Here is a 22,476-nt window from a genome sequence, read left to right on the forward strand (position 1 = left end):
GACCATGAGGATGGGGTGGGGGGGGGGGGGGGGGACTGAAAGGTTGAAGCTTTTTAGTCTGAGAAAATAGAGGTTGTATAGGACTAGCTGGGGCTCAGAAGAGTTCCAGGAGGGAAGGGATGGGGAAAGGCATCTCAGTGTCTGACCCCATGCTGTGTACTTGGCAGGCACTCAGTCATTTTGCCTGATAAATTGATGAAATCCTAGATACTTAAAATAGCCTTTGCTTTCACCCTGCTCCACAATCGGGTAAAGGATTAAGTAGGCTTAGGCCAAATGAAAGGACCTTATTAAGCCCTGGTGGTGGTGGTGGTGGTGGTGGTGGTGGTGGTGGTGGTGGTGGTGTAGGTAATAGAGGTTGCTGGAAGATCTGAACTTAGAGTCCCCTCTCACACTTACTGGTAGCTTTGTGACCCTGGGCAAGTCACTGAGCTCCCCCCTGCCTCAGTTCTGAGAGACAGAGGTGGTGTCGTGAGTAAGGAGCTCATTGAGTGAATGCAAATGGAACTCAAAGTCCAGAAGACCTTGCTGGTACTTGCTGTGTAGACTTGGGCAACTATCTGGGTCTCAGTTTCCTCATCAGATTCAGTTATCTCCAAGGTCCCTTCTAAGCTTTAAATCTGTGATTCATTGTGGGTATTAGCTATCTCCAAGAGATAGCATAGATGGAAGAATGGGGAGTTCAAGAAGAATTGAACTCCATTTCTGAATGACTGACCCCAAAGCTGTGGGTATGGAAAGTTTGTGACATTTGGGGTTATCCCAGACCAAAAACCAAAACCTGTGCATTTGTACCCCTTTGATAGATTGCAGGACTAAGGCAGCTGTTGAGTGTTTTTGAGGTCACATGAGGTCCCAAGTAGCAGGCATTCCCCTGGCAGGCAGTCAGGAATCGAGTGGAGAAACACAGGCTCTTCTTGAGAATTAACTGCAGGGGGCGCTGTTTTGAGCCTCATTGGGAAGAAAGGTAGAGTACAGAACTAGTTTGGATCCCCAAGTGCCTGGAGATCAGGACACTCCGCTTCTTCAGATGCTATCCTCTTACTGTTATGATTGGCAAGACACCATCCCCTCTCTGGGTTTGGGCACTCAGCATGCACATTTGACGTGTCTTGTCAGTCAGCCTGTTTCTTTGTGAATGGGAGGAGGCCGAACTATATAGCAAGAGAGTGGGTTGGTAGCTATCAGGGAGGAGGAGGAAGAGGGATCATGGTTAACTCCTCTGCCTATGCCCTGATCTGGCAATTGTTGGTTCTCAGTATTTCTGAGTTAGTGTGTGAATGAAGGTGCCTGGGGATTCACGTAGATGTGCTGGGGCCCTTGCGGTCTGCGGGCCCAGAACAACAGTTTTCCAGGCCCTTGTCTCTGCTTTCTGAAAAATATCCAGGGGAATGTTGTTGGCAGTGAAATGACCTTTGCCCCCTTTACTGAGGGGGACTCTCTAGTTTGCTGTTTGTCTCAAAAGGAAATGAGGGAAAAGACTGAAAGGAGATTTGTGGTCTGTCAGCATTTCCAGCCCCCACTGTCCTCCCTGTTGGAGGAGGGGCAGAGTCTCTTCTCCTAAGGAGCTTACAGTCCCAGTGAGGAGATAGGTCACACACGTGGAGAACTGGGCAGGACAAAAGAGAGGCGGGGAGGCTGGGCTTCAGACAAGGACTGGGAGAAGACTCTGGAATTTCAGTTGCTCAGAGAAGGTTGAGGTCACTGTGGACAAAGACAATTAGAAAAAACTTAGTGGCAAAGGTGAGATGAATGGAGGGAAAGAGGTCACAGAACAGCACTCCAGGAAATGCTGAGCTGCCTCATCTGGGGCTTCTAATGATAGGGGGACTGTGGGCATGAAGCCATGGCAGGGCAAAGAGAAGGGCATCCCAGAGCTGTCTGAGGAAAAGTCCCTCAGCCTGGTGGAGCAGGAGAGGAAAGGAGGCCCAGGGATGCATGGAAGAGACCTGGATTTGGAGTCCAACAGCCTAGGTTGGAATCCTGACTCTGCTCCTTGCTACCTGTGAGTTCCTGAGGAAATCACTCAGTTTCTCGGGGCCCATCTCCTTATCTCAAAATAAGGAGGTTGGACTGAATGATCTCTGGTCCCCTTCCAGAGTGGAAGCTGTGATCTAGTAGTGAAGCAGGTGTTCGGAGGAGGAAGGCCTAGACTAGTGTAGAAGGGGGGAGAGGGGAGCAAGAGGAAGATGTTCAAGAGTCAGGGCTTGGGATTTATGAGGGGGAAGTAACCTTGATCGGGCTTTGGGGGAAGAGGGGGAATGAGAGGGACCCTGAATTGGAGCCGGAGTCCAGGAGAAGTTAGGCTGTTGCTCATTACCTTTCCCACGATTGTTCTACCGTAACCCCCTTTCCTCTAGGCAGACTGAGCTCTTCACCATCTCCTGTGTTTGTCTTTTCCTCTTAGCCATCATCAACCAATGGCAGCAAGAGTCCAAAGAGAAGGTAGTCTCCCTCTTGTTATCCCATCTGCCACTGCTCCAGCCTGGCAACACTGAGGCCAAGTCTGAGTATATGAAGCTGCTGCAGAAGGTGCTGGCCTACTCAATTGAGAACAACGCCTTCATTGAGGAGAGTCGGCAGTTGCTCTCTTATGCCCTCATCCACCCAGCCACCACATTGGAAGACCGAAACTCACTAGCCCTCTGGCTCAGTCACCTAGAGGAACGACTGGCTGGGGGCTTCCGAACCCGAGCTGAGACTGCCTACCACTCCCGTCAGGGCTCAGACGAGTGGGGTGGCCCCGGGGAGGCTGGCCCTGGTGAGCTAGGGCCAGGCTGGCAGGACAAGCCACCACGAGAAAACGGACATGTGCCCTTCCACCCTTCTGGTGCGGTGCCATCCACCGTCAACAGTATTGGGAGCAACGCTAACGCAGGTGAGTCCTGGCCCATAGCCACCCCTTAGCAGCTGCTGGTGCAGGGCCTGAGCCTGAGTCTAGTGGGGAGAGCTTTGGATACAGCTCCAGCTCCAGCTCCCAGATCTAGTTCATAGAAATAAGACATCACAGACTGTTCCGATATGATGGAATATCAGAGATCTCGAGGCCAACCGCTGAGATTGACAGAGGGGACGTGGTTTGCCTGCAGTCACACATGGTGGTGGCTGAGTGGAGCCTGGCAGTGTGGGTCATCTGGGCTTGTTAATTGCCAAGGAGGAGAATGGCTCTTGGTGTGGGCTGGGAAGACTTCCTGGAAGTGCTTGAGCTGGGACTTGAGGAATGGGGGTGAGGGGGAGGCCAGGGGGAGCGGGGAAGGCTCGGTGGAGGCAGAAATGAATGGAGGGGTTTCTTTTGGGGACTTAAGGCAGAGTTAGGTAGGTTGAATCTAGATTGTAGAGGGCTGGGCCTTGAAGGATAGGATGAGCAAGTTTGTCTTGATGCAACAGGAAATTAGAATCTTCCATGGTTTTTTGAGCAGAGGAGTAATGTAGTAAAAGCAGTATTTAAAGAAAATTATCCTGTCAGATGTGCGGGGTAAACTGGAGGTGGGAAAGAGACAGGAGCTTGATGAAAAGTATAAAGCTCTCTTTCAGTGAAAGGCTTTGTATTCTTTTTACTCTGTGGTCAGTCTTAGGCCCTGTGTAGAGACAGTCTGTTCATTCCCATCTCTTCCCCTCCTTCCATCTTGGCCTCACAGCTCTAGCCCTTCTTCCTTCCTCCTTCTCCCCACCCCTAAGTGGTCCTGGGATCTGGGGAGGGAGGCAGGGAGGGACCTGTGCTCTGGGGGGGGGCGGGCAGAGGAGGCTGCACGAACCAGGCAGGTTGAAGATGGGGGTGAAGGGTGTCAACACTTTATTCTGAAGAGAGTTTTCCCTGCCAGTGTCGAGCATCTTCTCCCATGTTCCCATTCCGCTCCATTCAAGATCCTGGAAACCTTGCCCTCCCCTGGCCTGGGATCAGTCTAGCATCTTCCTCTTTGAGAGAACTCATTATGCCTGAGGGGGCAGAAGCCGGGAATAGGGGAGTCTGGACTTCAGGGTTCTCCTGCAGAGAAGGAAGATACAGAGGATGAGATGAAAGGGCCTGGAAAAAGGAGGCAAGGTTAGACTTTTATTCATAAAGAGAAAAGGCGGCAGCAGGTGCCTAGCGGCTGTTCAGGCCTCTGACTTAGCAACAGGTCAGTGCTTCCATCTGCAGAGATGCTTGAGCACGAGGAAAAGGGGCTAGACTGGAGTGAGAGTGTGAGGGCAGCCAGATCCAGGCCCCACAGCTGAGGGGCTATTGGGGATTAGGCCTGCCTGCACGTGGCTTCTGTGAGGTCTGTTCAGCTGGGAGTTAGGACATGGGTTCCAGTCTTCTTTCTGCCCTAGGCAAGTCACTTACCCTTTCTGTGCCTCCATTTCCTCATTTGGGACAAGGGGATAACAACACTTGGCCAGCCTGCGGCACGAGGGCTGCTGTGAAGATCAGATGTGATGATGGCTAGGAAAGGACATGGAGTATACTGGAATAGCACGGCTAGCACTGTAGTGTGATTGCCTGGGGTGGGGGCTGGGCTTCCTAGCACCCAAGCTCTGGGAGCTGATCCCCCGCCCCCACTACACTTCCTCCCTAGGCCTCCCCTGCCAAATCCACCCGAGCCCTCTGAAGCGGTCCATGTCACTCATCCCCACGAGCCCGCAGGGTCCTGGTGAATGGCTGAGCCCAGAGGAACTGGGGGCAAGAGCAGCCTTTGCCCCTCCCGACCACGCACCCCTTTCACCCCAAAGCAGTGTGGCTTCCTCAGGCAGCGAACAGACGGAGGAGCAGGGCTCCAGCCGAAACACTTTTCAGGAGGACGGTAGTGGTATGAAAGGTGAGCTGGGGGTGGGTGCTGTGCCCTTGCTGTCCGCAGGGACAGGAGATGGAGTAAGCCTCCTTTGTGCTCTGTGGCCCGGACTCCTCAGGCAGGCACAATAGCCAGAGCCATGGAAGAGCTTTAGGAATTCTTCAGGAGAAACCCTGGAGAGTGTCAGGGTTCTCATGGCTAGAAGCAGAGACTGGGCTTTCAGAGGACATTGCCTTGAGAAAGGGTGGGTCTGGGTTGGAGGGGGTGGGGACAGAGGGGAAACTCGGGTAGAAAGTGACGGCTGGCTGACTGACAGAGGGATGAGGCCCTCCTGGCCTGGCCGAAGCAAAGGGCCTAGTGTTACAGAACCTCATCCCTCTGTCGGTCAGCCAGCCAGCGCTTAGGATGTTCTTCCAAATGTACCAGCCCTGTGCTCTGTAACAGTCTCTGCCCTCAGGGAGCTCCCATTGTATTGGAGAGACAAGCATGTGCTTCCATAGGTGTATTCAAGATAAAAACAAAGTGGTGCATTTGGGGTGAGGGACATAGATCATTGAAGGCTCCAGGTAGGAGGGCCTCCATGGCTTGGGGGTCAGCCAGTGTGAAGGGACAGACATAGGAGACGGGACACCTCATCTTCTCCCCACCACAGATGTGCCATTGTGGCTCAAGAGTCTTCGATTACACAAGTATGCAGCCCTCTTCTCCCAGATGAGCTATGAGGAAATGATGACCCTGACTGAACAGCATCTGGAATCTCAGGTGAACTCCCAGAGGCCAGAGAGATCCCTGAGTCAACTTGCTTCTTTGCCATTCTAGGTCCATAGACCATGAGGGGAGGCTTAAACTTAGAATGTCCTAGACCTTGGCCCAGCCTCTGGCCAGAGCATCTGAAGGCATTTCAGATGGAGCCCGGTTTTCCTTTCCATGCCACCCATTCCAGACCCTCCTCCTCACCTTCGGCTCTGCTGTAGCCCAGGAGGCCCTCTCTGGGTTCCTGTGGGCAGCCATCTCAGCTTTCTTCTGAGACCTTCCCTCCTCCCTACACAGAACGTGACCAAAGGTGCCCGTCACAAGATTGCCCTGAGCATCCAGAAGCTCCGTGAGAGGCAGAGTGTCCTCAAGTCCCTGGAGAAGGTGAAGACTGGAGGGGGGGGCATTTGGCGGAGGTCGTGTGGTGTTACAGAAGGATCACCAGGAAGGGTGTCAAGACTGACTGGGTCAGCCCTGCCAGGGAGGAGATGTACAGCCTTCTCAGCTCTCTTTTCATCTCTGGGCCTGATTCCTTATCTGCATTCTAGGCAGGATTGGGCTTGGTTTCTGAGGTCCTTCCAAATTGTCAGACTCACCATTTTTAGCTTTAAGATTCAGGATGCTAGGAGCCTGGGAGTCCTGTCTTCTTCCTCTCTGCTCAGTGCCCTGTAGGAGGCACTTCAGAGACTGCCTGCCTAAGTTTCCCACTTGATAGTAAGCCTGTAGTGTTCTGAGTAAGGCTATATATGTAGGCCTTAATATGAGGGCAGCTAGGTGACACAATGGATAGAGCACCAGCCCTGGAGTCAGGAGGACCTGAGTTCAAATCTGGCCTCAGACACTTAACACTCTCTAGCTGGGTGACCCTGGGCAAGTCACTTAACCCCATTTCCTAGCAGCAAAACAAAAAACAAAAAAACAGTGGGAGGAGAGTTGCAGGTTCTAGATGTGTGACTGTGCCAGTCCCTCTCTGGACCTCATTTGTCAAGTCAGTGAGCAGTTATTAAGCACCTAAAGTATAACAAGCACCATGCTAATTGTAAAACAAGGAGGAGGCCCTTGCATCCTTTTAAAAAGTCTGTGGTGCTATGATCCTTGATTTTCTTTCTGTCTCTCTCAGCCTTGGCTCCTACCATGCCTTCTTCTGAAACCGTTTTTGACTCCTTGTGTGTGTGTGTTCTCCCCCCATCCCCAGGATGTGCTGGAAGGTGGGAACCTGAGGAATGCGCTACAGGAACTCCAGCAGATCATTGTCACACCTATTAAGGCCTACAGCATCCTTCAGGCAGCTGTGGTGGCTGCAGCCAAGGAGGGGGGAAGGGGGGAGCCGCCGCTGGGCGCCGAGCCCCCCCCCGCTTGCCCAGGCCCGGAGAAGGCCCCTGAGGCCAAGGATCCCCCAGCCGAAAGCTATCCCCCCCAGCCGGCCCCTGCTCCCAGTGATGGCAGTGAGCCGGCCACAGCCCCTGTCGCCGATGGAGACCTCCCTAGCCAGTTTACCCGTGTGATGGGCAAAGGTGAGCACCCCTACCAGTCACCAGCTGAGCTGCTTACCCTCACAAGCACAGGGCCAAAGGCCAGGGTGGCAAGGTTAGGGAGCAGGGGGGAACAGAGATGAAAACTGGGACTTCAACTGCTACCTGGATGGGTAGCTGAATCAGGTGTGCTTTCCTGACCCTCTTCCCAAGACAGGGACAGATGAGACCCTTCCCACACATGGTCCTTTGTACTTGCGGGTATGTCCCCCATCCTTTCTGTGTCGGCTTTATTTATATGGTCTTGTTGTAAACTCCCTGAGGTCAGGGGCTGACTCTCACTGTTGAGGTGAATGAATTGACTTGTCAATTAAATAGAGAATGGGTAGAGTCCTGAATGGACTCACAGACCCACAGACAGGAGAGAGAGAGTGTGAGTGAGTGAGTGAGTGAGAGTGTGTGTGTGTGTGTGTGTGTGTGTGTGTGTGTGTGTCTGTCTGTCTGTCTGTCTGTCTGTCTGTCTGTCTTGGGGGTAAAGAGGGACCACAGTAGGAAGGAGCTGCCCAGAGATAGCCCAGGGCTGCTGCCAGGTGTGGGAGGAGTGCTAAGTTCTGTCAAACTCCCTGCTGCTGTTGGGAGCCTCCAGCAGCAGGGCCTTTCTGCTCTCCCAAGTCCCAGCTCTGAGAGGGCCTTGCTCACCTCTTTCCCTTCCTCCCTCTCCATTCAGTGTGCACTCAGCTGCTGGTGTCCCGGCCAGATGAGGAAAACATTACCAGTTACCTCCAGCTCATCGAAAAGTGCCTGACACATGAGGTGAGGCCTCCCTCATCCTCCTGGGAGGTGAGGGGCTGAAGGGTTTCCCCAGCCTCTGGCCAGGCAGTTCTCAGAGATTCCCCTCTGCTTGCTCTCTCCTACCCCAGGCTTTCACCGAGACACAGAAGAAACGCCTGCTGTCCTGGAAGCAGCAGGTCCTCAAGCTGCTCCGAACCTTTCCCCGAAAAGCTGCCCTGGAGATGCAGAACTACCGGCAACAGCAGAAGGGGTAAGAGCTGAGGAGGGCCACACTGGCTGTGGGCGGGGTTCTCACTCCTCTCATCTTCTGTGGGAAGAGCCCTGGCCCAGCTCCCATCCTGCGCACTGGACAAGAGCAGTGCTTGATAACATTATAGACCATGGGACATTTACCAGGTCCTCATTTCGACCTCCCAGCGTAACCTTTAACTTGTGGAGAGGCTGGTGATCGCAAACAGCCTTCCTGCGCCTCCCAAACTGGGTGCCTTCTGTGTCACTTCTTTCCCTTGCCAGGGTTGGACTCTTACCTCAGGGTGGGGAGGCAGGACAAGGATGGACAGGCGGTACCCTCACACGCTTACCCTTCTGCTTTGACAGCTGGGCTTTTGGCTCCAACTCGCTCCCCATAGCTGGTTCTGTGGGGATGGGAGTGACCCGACGGGCCCAGCGGCAGTTCCAGATGCCCCCTCGGGCCCTGCCACCTAGCCGAATGGGCATCCTGAGCCCTGCAGGCATTGGGGGCGTCTCACCTCGGCATGCCCTCACCAGCCCTAATCTTGGGGGGCAAGGACGACAGGTATGTCTAGGTCAGGGCCACGAGATTGGGGAGGCAAGATGCCAGCTAGCGTGGAGGCCATCCCTCAGCTTCTGGAGGGGGGCTGTGATGGGCTCCATAGAGACAGTCTGGTGGGGAGTCCTGCAGAGAGGTAGGTCCTCCCCACCCTTCTCTTGTCCCCTTTTCGATAACTCTTTGTGTCTAACCTTCATGCCCACAGAACCTGTGGTTTGCCAACCCTGGAGGCAGTAACAGCATGCCCAGCCAGAGCCGGAGTTCCGTGCAGCGCACCCACTCCCTCCCTGTGCATTCCTCCCCTCAGGCTCTCCTCATGTTCCCACCAGGTGAGGCTCCCTCTCCCTGGGGCCTTTGTCTCTGTCTCTCTCTTTTCCTTCCAAGTTTTGGGATCAGTTTCTCTCTCTCTCTCTCTCTCTCTCTCTCTCTCTCTCTCTCTCTCTCTCTCTCTGTGTCTCTCTCCTTTGCTCTTTATCTCTTGGTATTTTGAGCTCTCATTCTCTGTGTTTTCATTCTGTGTCGTGATCTTATTGTGTTTGTCTTTACTTCCGCATGTCAAGTTTTAAAAACTACAGTATAATTTATGTAGATTGAGGCCTGAATTTTAGGATCTCAGAGATCTCTTTTTGCCCTAATATTCTGTGACTAAACATAAAAGTAGACATGTGGACAAAAGGAATGTGCCAGTGAACTTGATTTAATCCAAAGCTGTTAGCAAAGTTTCATACCAAAAGATAGGTATTTTTGAATGAGTCATCTCCTGGAATTAGGCAGATTGAGGGCTGTTTTGCCATAATACTGATTGACTTAGAAATGGAAAAGAAATAGGGTAGAGAAATGGGCCCTTCTCAGGTTAAAGTAGGGACTTTGAGGTCACAGTTCAGACATCTGGGGATCAGTTTGGGAAGATTATATTGTTGTTCAGGCGTGCCCGACTCTGACCCTGTGGGCCTTATCACACCAATACTGGCCATGGACTTTTCTTGGCAAAGATACTGGAGTGCGTTGCCATTTCCTTCTCCAGTGGATTAGGGCAAACAGAGGTAAAGTGACTTGCCTAGGTTCACACAGCTGAGTGTCTAAGGTCGGATTGGAAGTCAGGGCTTCCTGACTCTGGGCCTGGTGCTCTAACCACTGAGTTGCCCAGCTGCCTGAATAAATGAATGATCTAGAAAAGGGTATGGTCAGGTGAAGTCTCCTAAGCTTGTAGGTGATGGTGAGTGAGTTAAATGCCAAACTATTGGTGATAAAATACAGGGATGTCTCACAAGCCTATTTGAGTGGAAAGAAAAGGTAAGTTACATCTTCCAGTACACACATTTGACTTCATGTGCTTAGGCACTGCCTTTTGCCTCTTTTTGTATCTGCAGCACTTAGCACAGTGCCTGTCACATAGTAGGCACCTAATAAAGGTTGATTGATTGACTTCGGGTTAAACGTGTACAATGTACAGTGCTGGGCTTTGTGCTGCCCACATTAGAAATGCAGGGTCCAGAATCTCACTGGAGTTTGGGCCTTAGAGATAGTGCCCCTTTTGCTGCAGTGTGTATTCTCAGAGCCTTTGTCAGCTTTTCTTCTCACTGGTTGAGGTCCCCTCTTCTGATGTTCTATGCTTCCATGCTTCCCTGGAGCTGGAAAAGGTCCCAAGGAGAGCCCTGTAGTCACAGGCAAGCTCTGGACATGGCTTGAAATGTAGCTCCCGTGCTCTCCCTAATTGCGCTCTCTGAAGATTCAGGCAGAGATGGGACGGGTTGGGGTTCTCTCAACTCAGGAAGGGGTGTGGAAAGTGAGAGTGTTGGCTTGTTTCTCAGCCCCTGTGCACACACTATGGAGCCTGGGCATCAGAGGCCCGGCCCCTGGGACACAGGCTCTTCCCCGCGGTAGGTACTTGCTTGTTGATCTGAGAACAAAACGCATGTCAGCCCACTTTGCCCAGTGAGGAGTGGTCTTCATCTTTGCGTGAGGAAGGCTGACTGGGAAATAGAAGCATGGTCAGGAAGGGCTTTATGTGATAGAGTGACATCGGGTAAGTGGAGGAGGTTTGGGGCACACATCCTCAAGGAAGGCACATCACGGAAGGCAGTGGCCACTTCATGCCAGTCAGGCTGTCTTGTCTCTTATCTCACTGTGGTCTGAAGAGGGTCCTTCTCCAACTCTTTCTCCCTTCTCTGCTTGTCTCACCTCAGTTCTAGCCACCATCGTCCCTTTGTTTCTGCTTCCTGGTATCATCCTCCATCTCTCTCCTGTCGTCTTCTCACACTTTTCCCCTTACCTCTGTCCAGACTGCCAGGTGCCGGGCCCAGACCTGGAGATCAACCCGACGCTGGAGTCTCTCTGCCTCAGCATGACAGAGCACGCTTTGGGTGGTGAGAGCTTCCCTTCTCCCGTCCCCTCCATGGGCTCCTTTGTCAAGATTATTCCCTGGGCCTTTCCCTCTTAGCCTACCCGGCAGCAACAGCAGCAGCACCTGGCAGGAGGCCCAGGTCCCAGGGATGCGGTCTGGGGAGGGCTGGAGGCATCACCTCTGCATCTCTCTTTCAGCTCCTGACTTCCCTTGTTCCTCTCTCTCACCACAGATGGGACAGACAAAACCTCCACGATCTGATGTGACTGAGAGCCCAGCGGACACGTCGTCTCCCTGGGGTGGGGAGAGGGGGCCACCCTGTCCCTTTGGTGACAGAGGGGTGGTGTTGGCTCAGTTATATGTTCTAATATTTTTCTACTTTATTATCCCTTTAACTCTGGTTTAATATTGAGACACCATTCGCCCCCCTCCCCCCGGAAGCCCCACGTTGCTGTGATGCAGGGTGTAGAGGGGGAGCTCTGCTGAGGGCCAGGGGAGCTGCCCTGGGCACCTCATTTTCCCCCAGCTTCCTTTCTGGATGATGGCTTTCCCAGAACTCTGGCCACCCCCCCTCCCCCCCAGAGAAACTGACTCCAAAGGAGATCACCAGATTCCCCCCTTCCCCTTGAGTAGGGGTTTGCCCAAGCTCAGGGGGTGACAGAGCACAGATCTGCCTGCTCTGGTCGTCAACACTTTGTGGGAGGAAGCAAAAGGCTTGTTTTCTTCCATTATTTCCCCTCTTTCTCACAGACACACACATCTTGCCCCAAGGATGGGAGTCACCTCCCTCTCTTCCACCCCTCCCTCCCAGAGTTTCCGTACGATTAATTTCTTAGGCCTATTTAAGACATATATTTATATAGTTCTTAGCGGTTTCTCTGTCTCTCTCTTTCAATCACACTCTCCCTTCCTCTCATTTTTAATCTCATTGGGTCTCTCTGAGCCATGATGTGTGGAGGGAGGGTGACAGGGGAGGCTGAGGGTTTAGGGGATGGAACCAGGGGAGAGGGCAGTGCCTTCTCCCCCCATCCTCTGTCCACCCTGCCCCCCAGACTCCCCTCTACCCCCTGCCTAGCTCCTGGAGGCCCCGGGGGGAGGGAAGGCAGGGCAAATAGGTGGGGGAGCGACCAGTGGGGTCAGAAAGTCTGTTGCCTTAATGCCCCCTCCCTTCACACACACCCCTTCTGTAGCCCCACCCTAACCAGGAGGTGAGAGACTGAGGGTGGGCAATGGAAGGGCGTCTCTTTAAGTTTTTTCCTTTTCTTCTAACCCTCTCCCTGCTCTGTCGTGACCTCACTAAAGTGGAACACTACATCATAGCCTAGAGTCCCATCCCCCTACCTCCTTGGGGCAGCTGGAAGGGAGATGTCAGAAACGACCACCCTCTCCTCCCCCTCAGGTGGGCCCACCCTACCCCTTTCTGCTGGGACTCTCTCAAGCTTTTCACACAGAAAAGGAAAAAAAAATGTTATTTTTAGATACATTTTATGAATAACTTTTGTTATGACTATGGCTGGTAACCATTACGTATGTTATTAAAGAAACAAAATGTTGGAAAAAAAAAACCAAAAAACCCCCCCAAACCTCCTGGCCCCTCTCCCTTCTTCCCAACAGCCACCCAGTCTGGTGCCCCTGGCTCCACTTTCCCTTCTCAACTCCTGGTCTTGTCCCCTTCCTGCCCTCCTTTTTTGTCCAGGGAGGGAGGGGGGCAGGGAATCCCAGGGGCCTCATCTCCAGGGGGGCCTCTCCATGCCCTGGCTGGGGGGAGGGGTGGGGAGGGGCTCGGGTTTATTTATGTACCTCTTGCACTCATCAACCTATGCAAGCCCCTTTCCCCCATCCCCTCCATATTGCTGTGCCTTTGCCTGTCCCCCATCTCCTAGGGGACACCATGATTTGGAATCAGCAGAATGGTGTTTTGTGGGGTAGGGGTTCCTGTCCACTCTAGGTTACCCCCCTGCCCCCATCCCCAGCCAGGTCCTATCCCATCATTCTGGTAGGCATGAGCCGGCTCAGTCTACTGGTGAGGACCTCCCTATTGGAAGGGGGTGGGGCCCCCTAGAGAGGAGAAAACCATCCTCTCTCCCCCTCCAGCCTGACACCAGAGTGTGTGGGACGCAGGCAGCCCCCACCCCGACGGGCAGGACCCAGTCCCCCGTCCCCTATCTTCCCTTCCCTCCCGGGCCCTCCATGGTTTCAGCACCCCCATCTTTCCCCAGCCCCACTGGCAGAAGCAGCTTTGAGTAACTGTACAGTTTTTCTCTCTGTTGGAGAAAACACATTTGTTGGAGTTTCACTTGTTTAATGGTCCGGGCTTATTTTGGAAAAAAAAATTCTGACCTTTGTTATAATACATTTACTGAAAACCCAAAATTCCTCTGACCCAATCTTTGGCCGCCTTGCTTCTCGTGATGGGGCCCCTGTGTGTGTTGGAGGGGGGTGGGTGGGGGTGTTCATGCCCCGGCTTTCCCCTCTGTATGTGGAAGGCAGGAAGGGATTGGGACGATTGTCCCAGCATCCCCTGGTTGGGGGAGGGAGAACTGTGTGGGGATAAAGGTAACAAGATTCCCGGCTTTCAACTTGTAAACATATTGCCTTTATTGACAGTAACAGTTTAAAAAAAAAAAAAAAAGAAATAGGTATTTTCCTTTTGTCCTGAGAATGGTGCCTGAGCTGGAGAGGCCCAGCCTCTCCTGGCCTGTTTGGTGGCCTCAGTCACTGTCACTGGCCTCCTCGCTGGAGTCAGAAGCGCCCCCCTCACTACCATCCTCTTGGGCTGAGTGGTCACTAGCGCTAAGGAAGGAGGGGCTGGGGCTGCGCTGCCCAGGCCCTCCCTCGCTGCCGCTCTCCTCGTCCTCATCCTCATCCTCGTCCTCCCCGCTGCCCCCGGCTCCGCCTCCCCCAGCCTCTTCCTCCTCATCTTCTTCCTCATCGTCCTCTGAGTCTGCGTCGCTCCCGAAGATCTCCTCCTTGTCTCTGGCTGCCCGGGCCTCGTCCTCACTGCTCTCTTCCTCGGCCTCATCCTCTGCACTCCCGCTCTTCTCACTCTCCTCCTTCTCCTCTCCTCGGTCACTCTCACTCCCTGATCCTTCCTCTTCCTCTTCCTCACTCGCCTCTTTTTCACTGCCACTCCCTTTCTCCCGCTCTTCATCTGAGGGAGGGATGAGGGAGAGGATGTTAGTGCCACTCCTGCCCCCTGATGTCTGCCAGGCAGGCTCCCAGAGCACTCACCAGAGCCGGGAGCTCCTTTCTCCAGCTCCATGTCCTCTTCCTCCTCCTCTTCTGGCTCATGGTTCTCTAGCTGGGCCTTCCGAGCTTCCTAGAGTGGGGAAGGAGGAAAAGCTCTGGGGCAGCTAGCCGCCTCCCCTCCCCCCCTGCCCCCTCCTCCTCATCGCCCTTACCTGAGCCTCCAGCTCCTTCTCGTTCATGTCCCGGTGCTTGACCACCAGTAAGGCATTGGTGCCAGACTGCACCCCAGCCTTGGCTCGGCGTTTACTGAGGCGGACCCTACAGAGAGGGCAAAGGGAAGATCAGGAACCCAGCCTGAGGCCAGACGGAGGACAGGACACACGCGGGCAGGAAGGGGTGAGGTTGACCGTACACACCTGGTTTCCAACTCGTTGTAATAGACCCCATCACCTTCGCGGAAGATGAAGAAGTAGTTTTCCTCGTAGCCCTTGCTAGCCTTGTTCTTCACGTTCCAGTTGTACTCCCTTGCAATCTTATAATCGTAGCTGTGGAGGGATGGTCAGGGGGTGGTCAGCCCTTCCTTCCCTCTCTCCTGCCTTCTGGCCCTGTGACCCCACGCCCTGCCACTCACACGTCATCTGGCGCGTAGTCCATCTCCTCTTCCTGATCACGCTTGCGTTTCCTCATGGTCTCTTCCACTGGCAGAAAGTAGGCCACAAACTGGTTGCCCTCCTCATCCATCATTCCCCTGGAGGATGGAGGTAGGGTGTTGGAAGGGAAGGACAGATGGCCCAGAGGGAGGCACCACCGTTTACCTAGACTTGCCTGATCATGGCTTGAGACATCATCTCTAGGGCTGCAGAACCACTGGTGTCCTTGGGGGCTGGATCTGAGTCAAAGATCACTTGGGCACAGGGATTGATCCACATCTGGAAAGAGATGGGAAAGGAGGCTCAGAAGGCCAAGAGACCCTGCATCTTCCCTCCCCCCTCCAGATTCTCTCAGACTGACCTTGAAGTCTGGGAAAACAGGCATCACCTCCACTGGCGTCACCCTTGGCTTGCTATAGTGTTGAGAAATCTGAGGAGCAGGAGAACCCATAAAAATGGGGCTCCAAGCCCCTGTTTCCCCTCTGGAGTTAGTTCCTTGCCTCTGTCCCCCATTACCGACTTCTGGGCATCCTCAAAAGTCTTCTCAATGGCTGTGATCTGGCTGTCACGATCTTTGTAGATCTCCTCCTCCGTGAACTGCTGCTTCACAGACACCCCAATCCTAGGAGAGAGGAATGAGCCCGTGAAATGGAGGGATGGATCCTCTACCTACCCACAGCCCTCCTGCCCCTGTCACCACTTACTTGACTTCAGGCTTCTCATTGGAGATGCCATAACGGTTAAACTCTGTAGAGATATATTCTGTCTTTCTCATCCAGGGGACCACTTTCGCATGCTGCTGGGACCTGGGGGGAGGAGAAGCCAGGATAGGTTTCAAGACTCCCTCCCATATTACACCCAGACCTTCCCCTGACAGCTGAGCTGACCCCTGCAAAAAAAATCACCTTTTGGAGCTGGTTGGGGCCTGGATTTCTTCTTCAAGTAATTTCTCATCTGCTGGATCTAGGAGAACTGGAACAAGTTGGATTGTGAGGAGGGGGTCTGCTTGACACAGGTGACCCCCAGTCTTTCTCTATCTCCCCTCAGGGCCTCACCATTAGGGTCAATTCGATAGGTGTCAGGGTTAATGAGATCGATAGTGACTCCCAGGTCTGGCTCTGTGAGCAGATCATGTTTGTGCTGCTTTTCCAGAGATGTTGCCTTATACTGGACAAACCTGGGTGGAGGAAGGTGTAAGAGGAAGAGACTGGGATCTTCTGTGTGTCTCTGGTCTCCCCTCATCCCATAAGACACCACCCCCTTGCTGGGCCTGGATCAGTAACCTCTGTGCAGGGACTCTGGGTCGTGGAGGCCCTAGGGGGAAGGGGTCAGGGCCATATTCACCTGTTCTGGTCAAAGGGGTATGTGATGAACTTGGGATCAAAAGGGATGTCTGGAAGACTGTTACAGTACTTAACTCGACAGACCACACCGGACCTGAGAGCAAACCATTCATAACAGAGGGGCTCTCTGCAGACCCCTGCCAGTACACATGCAGGTCAGCCCCTCCCCTCCACCCCCCCTCAGTACAGATGCAGGTCAGCCCCTCCTCTCCAGCCCCGGCATCTCGCCCAGGCCCCCCACCTGTACACATGTAGGTCAGCCCCGGGGGTCTCACACACCGCCCCCCCCCCAGTACACATGGTCAGCCCCAGGGATCTCGCCCCCCACGAGTACACATGCCGGTCAGCCCCGGGGTCCCCCATCCCTCCTGCACTCACCTCTCCGGCAGAGTTCTATGAGAGTTGGGTCTGGGGGAACACAGGAATTCAGGTCATTTTTGCCCCACGCGGTGATGCCTGCCCCTCCCCTCCCCGGGTACCTCTCCCTGAGCCAGGAGCCCCTCTACAAAGATTCCAAAGGATGCGATCTCAAAGCTTGACTGAAGCACTCAAGAGCTGGGCAGGGGGATCTCAAAGCGTTAGAGCCTTCAGAAGTCTCTCCCGAGAGAAAAAGGAAAGAAATCCGGGGGCGCCCATTCGGGAGAAGGGGTAACAGCCCAGGATGGTCAGAGCTCAGTGACATCACCAAGAACCCGGGGTGCGCTGACGTCACGGGGAGGGACGGTGACGTCTGTAGCGCACCGCTGGCCCGCCGCTGCGGAGCCCGGGGTGGGGGGCGGTTCCTAAAGTGGGGGAAGCGCAGCGCTCTCTCACCTGTGGCCCTCTTCCCGCTGGGCCTGGGTCTGGATAGTAGGCGCCATGACGACGATGAGGAGAACTACCACTCACGAAGGGGGCCAGGCCCGGCCCGCGAGCCACGCAGGCGGCTCTCTGGGCAACCCTGTGGGCCGCTCCGCCTCCCGGCCTCCCAGGCGGCGGCGGCAGCGAGGACCCCGCGGGACTCCAGGGCCAAACTACCGACCGCGGGCGAAATGCCTTCTGGGAAACGTAGTCCCGGTTTATTATTTGTTTACTCGGCGATGGATTGGCCACAGTGGGAGGAGGCGGGTTTTTGAGGAAGGAGAAGCTTGTGATTGGTCGGATGTGCACGAACTGGAATAATGGCAGGGGAAGAGGCGGCCCAAATGCAACCTCGAAGCTTGGGATTGCTCGGTTAGCCAAGGCGAGGCGTAAAAGTGACGCACATCCGCGATCGCCTTGAGTGACCGAGACTGCGACCAACGGGAGGCGGTGGATTAAAGGAAGAAAAGATGGCGGCACCTCCACCGGCGCAGCCGGCGCCCCAGCCTCCGCAACCGCCTACGGCCGGCGTCTCCGGCCCAGGATCGGCGGGTGCCTCGGTTCCGGGGCCTCCGCAAGCTCAGGCGCCGCAGCAGCAGCAGCCTCCCTCGGCACAGCTTGTAGCGGCCTCACAGATCCAGGCAGCACAGAGCGGCCTCCTGCAGCAGCAGCAACAGGACTTCGACCCTGTGCAGCGTTACAAGCTTCTGATTCCTCAGCTCAAAGAGAGCCTACAGGTGATTGGCCCCGAACCCCCAAGGGAGGTGGGTCCAGACATGAGGCAGGGGTGGCAATTGGTGGGTGGGCTGTCGAGGAGGCGGGACTCGGTAAAGAGACTGGGCTGGATGTTTGGGGACGCTAACCCTGGAATTGGTAGCGAACAAGGGAGGAGGCGGGACTACGAGAGCACCGGAGCCTGGGAGTGGAGGAATGATTAAGCTAGAGCTGCCGCCCCCATGGATCTGCGCATGCGGGACTGGGGGAGGTCTAGTAAGGCCGGCGTCGGGAGGGAGGGCAGGTCGTGGGCGGTACGTTGTGGAGAAGGTGGAAGTAGGCGAACCCCAGGGTCGATGATTGGCCGGATGGTTAGGAAGGAGGCGGTGCCTGGAGTTTCAGAGCTTGACCCCCTGGGGTGGACTGGGCGGAAGGGGAGAGTTGGTTCCTCTCTGGGCGTGGTTTGCCAGACATGACCCCGCCCTTCTCCATCCCATCCCAGAACCTGATGAAGGTGGCGGCCCAGAACCTGGTGCAGAATACCAACATCGACAATGGCCAGTGAGTGTCTGAGGGCTCGGCCCCGCCCCCACGCCATGCCCCGCCCCCCGGGCCGTGCCAGGCCCTTAGCCAGGACTACAGGGTGCCCCAGGGTCTGCCCTTTTCTGCAGGGGGTCCGGGTCCCTGGAAGCCGGGGCTTCCCCTTCTCAGCGACTTGCTCTGATCCCTCCCTGGCAGGAAGAGCAGCGAGGGCGGGCTGCAGCGCTTCGACAAGAGCCTGGAAGAGTTCTACGCGCTCTGTGACCAGCTGGAGCTGTGCCTGGTAATACTCTGCATGCAGGCTGCATGCACTACTCCTCCTGGGACCCCAGCAGGGTTTGAGCTTTTTGAAATTCTCGGAAAGGGGGAGGCCTGATCATATGGGATCCAGGAAGAAAGGAGAAGACCCCAAAAGGGAGCATTCCTGCAAAGACACTGGAGAGGAACCCGGGGCTGCCTACTCAGCTGGGGCCTCCTCGTAGAGAGCCACTCCAAGCTGGGGAGGGTCCTGGTCTGAGCCCAAAGAGCCGGCCTTCGGCCAGATAGGATGGCCCACAGGCTGAGGCCAAGGATAGAGCTGGTCTGAAAAGAAATTGAGACCAGATGTTAATACAAGATGGGGAGGGGAAGCCAGGGTTGAGGCAGGATGGGATGAGGTCAGGCCTGGCATGGGAAGGACCACAGACAGGATCATAGCTCTCGAAGGGATGCTAGATGTCCTCAAGTGCAGGTCATTTCACAGATGTGGAAACTGAGGCACAGAGAGGGGAAGTGATTTGCTCTAGATCACACACGGCTGGGATTTGAACCCAGATCCTTGGCACCACGACACCTCAAGGAAGGCCAGGACTGAGGCAGGTCACTAGGGAGGGAAATAGGGCTGAGGGGGCTTCTAGATGAGAAGACAGCCAGGATAGCTGCAGAAGGAGGGAGGGGGCCAGGGAAGGATGAGGAGGGCTAGTGTCCCAGCAGCCCTCGGGGTCTCCAGCACCCCCTCTTCAGGGCTTTGCCAGAGTTTTAGAATGCTATTTGCCATACTGACATTGAGGAACTCTGTACCACTGAGGGCAAACGCTTTGTCTGTCTTGAAGAATGCACAGTATTCCGCGGTCACCCCTGCGCACACAGATGATCCGCACTCTATTTATCTAGCTCTGACTTCCCTCCCCTTCGGAACCTGTCTAGTGGATGTCCTGTAGACATTTTAAACTCGCCACATCCCAAACTAAACAATTGTCTTCTCCCCTAAACTCTCCCCCTTTCCACATGTTCCCATTGCTGTCGAGGCCACCGCCATGCTCCCAGTTACCCGGACTCAAAACAGATGTGTCATCCACAGTGACTCCTCCCTCCATCTCAGCCCCCCACGTCCAATCTGTTACCAAGACCTGGCAGTGCTGTGGAATATGCCCCTGCCGCCTCTCCCAGTGCAGACCCTCATCCCCTCGTGCCTGGACTGTCACAGAAGCTGCTGGGGGGGGGGGGGTCGGCCTGAGTCTCTCCCCTCTGCAGCTTATCCTCCACTCAGCTACCCAGATGATCTTCCTAAATCTCAGGGCTGATCAGATCACCTCTCTATTCAGCAAACTCCAGTGGTCCCTCTGACTTCCAGGATTAAATAACCTGTTTGGAGGCCAGCTCGGTGGCGCGGTGGATAGAGCACCGGCCCTGGAGTCAGGAGGACCTGAGTTCAAATCCGGCCTCAGACACATAACATTTACTAGCTGTGTGACCCTGGGCTAGTCACTTAACCCCATTGCCTAGCCAAAATAATAATAATAATAACCTGTTTGGCTTTTAAACCCCTTTCTACCATCCTTACATTCCCCTCCACAAACTCAGTGGTTGCGCTACACTGGCCTCCTGGCTGTTCCTCCAACCAGACACTCCATCTCCAGACTCTAGGCATTTTCTCTGGCTGTGCCCTCTGCCATGAATGCCCTTGATCCTCATCTCTGCTCCTGGGCTTCTTCCAGTCCCAGTTAAAATCCCGATTTCTAGGGAACCTTTCCTTTTGGGGGGGGGGGGCACTAGGCAATAGAGTTAAGTGACTTGCCCAGGGTCACACAGCTACTAAGTGTCAGGTGTCAGAGGCCAGATCTGAACTCAGGTCCTCCTGACTTAGGGAAACTTTCCTGATCTCCTTTAAAGTCTGTACCTTCTCTCTCCTGATTATCTCAGTTTACCCTGTATACATCCTGCATACACCAATTGTTTCCACATTGTGGGCTTTTTTTGTGTCTCCAATGCCAGGTTCATAGTAAGGGCTTAATAAATTCTAGTTGACTTGAATTGGTCTGGGACCCTGAAAGGTTACATGACTTGCCCAGGCTCACACAATCACTATGTGTCTGAGGCAGACCTTGAACTCAGGTCTTCCTAGTTTAAAGTGGGCCCGCTAAGTCATTCTGCCAGAGAACCTGGAGTCCAGCCCTGGCTCTTTTAATGACTAGGAAGCAGTATGTTCAGTCATTTTTCAGTCCCATTCAACTCTTTGTGACTCCTTCTTGGGACCTTTTTGGTAAAGATACTGCAGTGGTTTGCCATTTCCTTCTCCAGCTCATTTTACAGATGAGGAAACTGAGGCAGACAGGGTGAAGTGACTTGCCTAGGGTCACCCAGACAGTAAGTGTCTGGGGGCAGATTTGAACTGGGGAAGAGGAGTCATCCCGACTTCAGGCTCAGCACTCTATGCACCATGGTGCCACCTAGCGTCCCCTAGCAAGGAGTGTGACCTGGTATTGTCAATGCTCTGCCTCAGTTTAACCATCTGTAAAATGAAGAGGCTGAACTGGTGGGCTCCCACTTTGAGCTCTTACGGCCTGTTTCCTCTGATCCTCAGTCTGTCCTTACCACGTGGGACGTTTCTCCTAATTCTTTGCCAGGCCTGTCTTGTCCAGTTGATCGGTGCCTCTGTCCTCTCTGGGCACCTTGTCTCTCCACGGCAGTTACGGTCCCATTTCTCCAACCACGGTTTCTTTTTAAACGGTGTTTTCCCTTTTACTGTAGTTAATTGATGACTTCCTTTTCCTTCCCTTTTTGTGCTTTGAAAACAGGACTTTTTGTCAAGATTCAGCTCTGGTATTCACTGAGTGGTCCCACTGTGCGTCAGGCACAGTGCTAAAAGCATCTCACATTTTAATGAGGGGGACAGTACTTTGGGGAATGCACCCAGGAGGACTTTGGTGGGAGGGGTCCAAGGGATGGTGTGGGGGACTCTAGTCCTTTGTCACACATTTTCAATCACAGCTTCTGGATCTAAATACTGAGGTGGTAAGGGAAGCTAGGGCAGCCAGGTGGCACCGTGGAGAGAGCTCAGGCCTGGAAACAGGAAGACTCATCTTCTAGAGTTTAAATCTGGTCTCAGACACTGGCTAGCTGTGTGACCTCGGGCAGGTCACTTCACCCTGTTTGCCTTAGTTTCCTCATCTGTAAAATGAGCTGGAGAAGGAAATGACAAACCACTCCAGTATCTCTGCCAAGAAAACCCCCCTGTGGGGTCACAAAGAGTCGGACATAACAGAGCAAGAAAGGGGGAAGCTAAGGGAATGGGGCATTGGTCCAGGCCAGGGTGGGGAACCTCAAGTGCCTTGGTCAAGGGGCCCCACTCCTGGCCCAGCCTAAGGCTCTTAGCAGGGCCCCAGGGCTAGGCCCTCGCTGGGGGGGGGGGGGGGGGGGGGGGGGGGGAGATTTCCCTTTTCTGACCAATCCAGGCAGCTCTGCCCCGGCCTGCCAAACTAAGCATCTCATTGTTGGTGCCGACTTCACCCCTGTGCCCGGTTCCTCTGAGACAGGAGGGAGCTTCTATTGGAATGCAGCATTCCAGGCACTGACTTTCTTTTCGAATGTAACGGCTCTTTTCCGGGAGAGCTTAATGTGTTTACTAGACTGACCAGCTGGGTCTTTGTCTCTCTTCCTCCTTCTCCCCCTCTCTCCGCACAGCGCCTGGCCTATGAGTGTTTGTCCCAAAGCTATGACAGCGCCAAGCACTCCCCGACACTGGTGCCCACGGCCACCAAGCCAGACGCGGTGCAGGCAGAGAGCCTACCCTACCCGCAGTACCTGAGCATGATCAAAGCCCAGATCAGCTGTGCCAAGGACATCCACAACGCCTTGCTGGAGTGCTCCAACAAGGTCACGGGCAAGCTGCCAGCCCCGGGAGGGCTCTGACCCCGGGACATCCACAGCTCCACAGCCAGCTGCAACAGCAGGAGCAGGGAAGCTGGCCACCGGGGTGACCTTGGCCCCCAACAACTTTCGGGGAGGCCTGGGCTACTGGG

At 54.5% G+C, this 22,476-nt stretch overlaps 3 protein-coding genes across 4 annotated transcripts in view; 2 read left to right on the forward strand and 1 right to left on the reverse strand.

Annotated features, from left to right (window-relative positions):
- SAMD4B (sterile alpha motif domain containing 4B) overlaps window positions 1-13,293 on the forward strand; it is a 31,789-nt gene extending 18,496 nt beyond the window's left edge. The window contains exons 3-13 of the mRNA XM_027855236.1: window positions 2,408-2,878; window positions 4,557-4,796; window positions 5,422-5,531; window positions 5,820-5,906; window positions 6,718-7,036; window positions 7,722-7,807; window positions 7,915-8,036; window positions 8,384-8,582; window positions 8,782-8,905; window positions 10,859-10,942; window positions 11,153-13,293. Of these exons, the coding sequence (XP_027711037.1) occupies window positions 2,408-2,878; window positions 4,557-4,796; window positions 5,422-5,531; window positions 5,820-5,906; window positions 6,718-7,036; window positions 7,722-7,807; window positions 7,915-8,036; window positions 8,384-8,582; window positions 8,782-8,905; window positions 10,859-10,942; window positions 11,153-11,181 (1,871 nt within the window). The 3' untranslated portion in view covers window positions 11,182-13,293. The remainder of the gene's footprint in view (window positions 1-2,407; window positions 2,879-4,556; window positions 4,797-5,421; window positions 5,532-5,819; window positions 5,907-6,717; window positions 7,037-7,721; window positions 7,808-7,914; window positions 8,037-8,383; window positions 8,583-8,781; window positions 8,906-10,858; window positions 10,943-11,152) is intronic.
- A 230-nt stretch (window positions 13,294-13,523) lies between these two features.
- Window positions 13,524-17,063, reverse strand: PAF1 (PAF1 homolog, Paf1/RNA polymerase II complex component). The gene is made up of 14 exons (XM_027855237.1): window positions 16,916-17,063; window positions 16,481-16,510; window positions 16,104-16,196; window positions 15,815-15,936; window positions 15,665-15,731; window positions 15,464-15,565; window positions 15,276-15,381; window positions 15,121-15,189; window positions 14,935-15,038; window positions 14,741-14,857; window positions 14,526-14,654; window positions 14,322-14,427; window positions 14,152-14,239; window positions 13,524-14,071 (listed from the first exon to the last, which is right to left on the reverse strand). Exons 1-14 carry the CDS (start codon window positions 16,960-16,962, stop codon window positions 13,632-13,634), a joined length of 1,620 nt encoding a protein of 539 aa, XP_027711038.1. The 5' UTR covers window positions 16,963-17,063; the 3' UTR covers window positions 13,524-13,631.
- Window positions 17,064-17,173: 110 nt separating this feature from the next.
- Window positions 17,174-22,476, forward strand: MED29 (mediator complex subunit 29). Of its 2 annotated transcripts, none has more exons than XM_027855241.1 (4): window positions 17,174-17,706; window positions 18,159-18,217; window positions 18,395-18,479; window positions 22,139-22,476. In XM_027855241.1, the coding sequence occupies exons 1-4, from the start codon at window positions 17,413-17,415 to the stop codon at window positions 22,364-22,366; spliced, it is 666 nt and encodes a 221-aa protein (XP_027711042.1). In that variant the 5' UTR covers window positions 17,174-17,412; the 3' UTR covers window positions 22,367-22,476. The 2 variants fall into 2 exon arrangements, with proteins under 2 accessions (XP_027711042.1, XP_027711043.1); XM_027855242.1 differs by having other exon boundaries at window positions 17,188-17,679.

Source organism: Vombatus ursinus, unplaced genomic scaffold (genome assembly GCF_900497805.2).
Source record: "Vombatus ursinus unplaced genomic scaffold, bare-nosed wombat genome assembly UNPS02010822.1, whole genome shotgun sequence".
Classification (NCBI taxonomy): Eukaryota; Metazoa; Chordata; class Mammalia; order Diprotodontia; family Vombatidae; genus Vombatus; species Vombatus ursinus.

Coding starts and splice junctions, on each gene's coding strand:
- PAF1 (XM_027855237.1), bottom strand. CDS start 16,962: ATGGCGCCTACTATCCAGACCCAGGCCCAGCGGGAAGAGGGCCACAG. Junction 15,732..15,814: donor CTATCGAATTGACCCTAATG/GTGAGGCCCTGA, acceptor AACTTGTTCCAG/TTCTCCTAGATCCAGCAGAT. Junction 14,072..14,151: donor GAAAGGAGCTCCCGGCTCTG/GTGAGTGCTCTG, acceptor TCCCTCCCTCAG/ATGAAGAGCGGGAGAAAGGG.
- MED29 (XM_027855241.1), top strand. CDS start 17,413: ATGGCGGCACCTCCACCGGCGCAGCCGGCGCCCCAGCCTCCGCAACCG. Junction 17,707..18,158: donor GCCCCGAACCCCCAAGGGAG/GTGGGTCCAGAC, acceptor ATCCCATCCCAG/AACCTGATGAAGGTGGCGGC. Junction 18,480..22,138: donor ACCAGCTGGAGCTGTGCCTG/GTAATACTCTGC, acceptor CTCTCCGCACAG/CGCCTGGCCTATGAGTGTTT.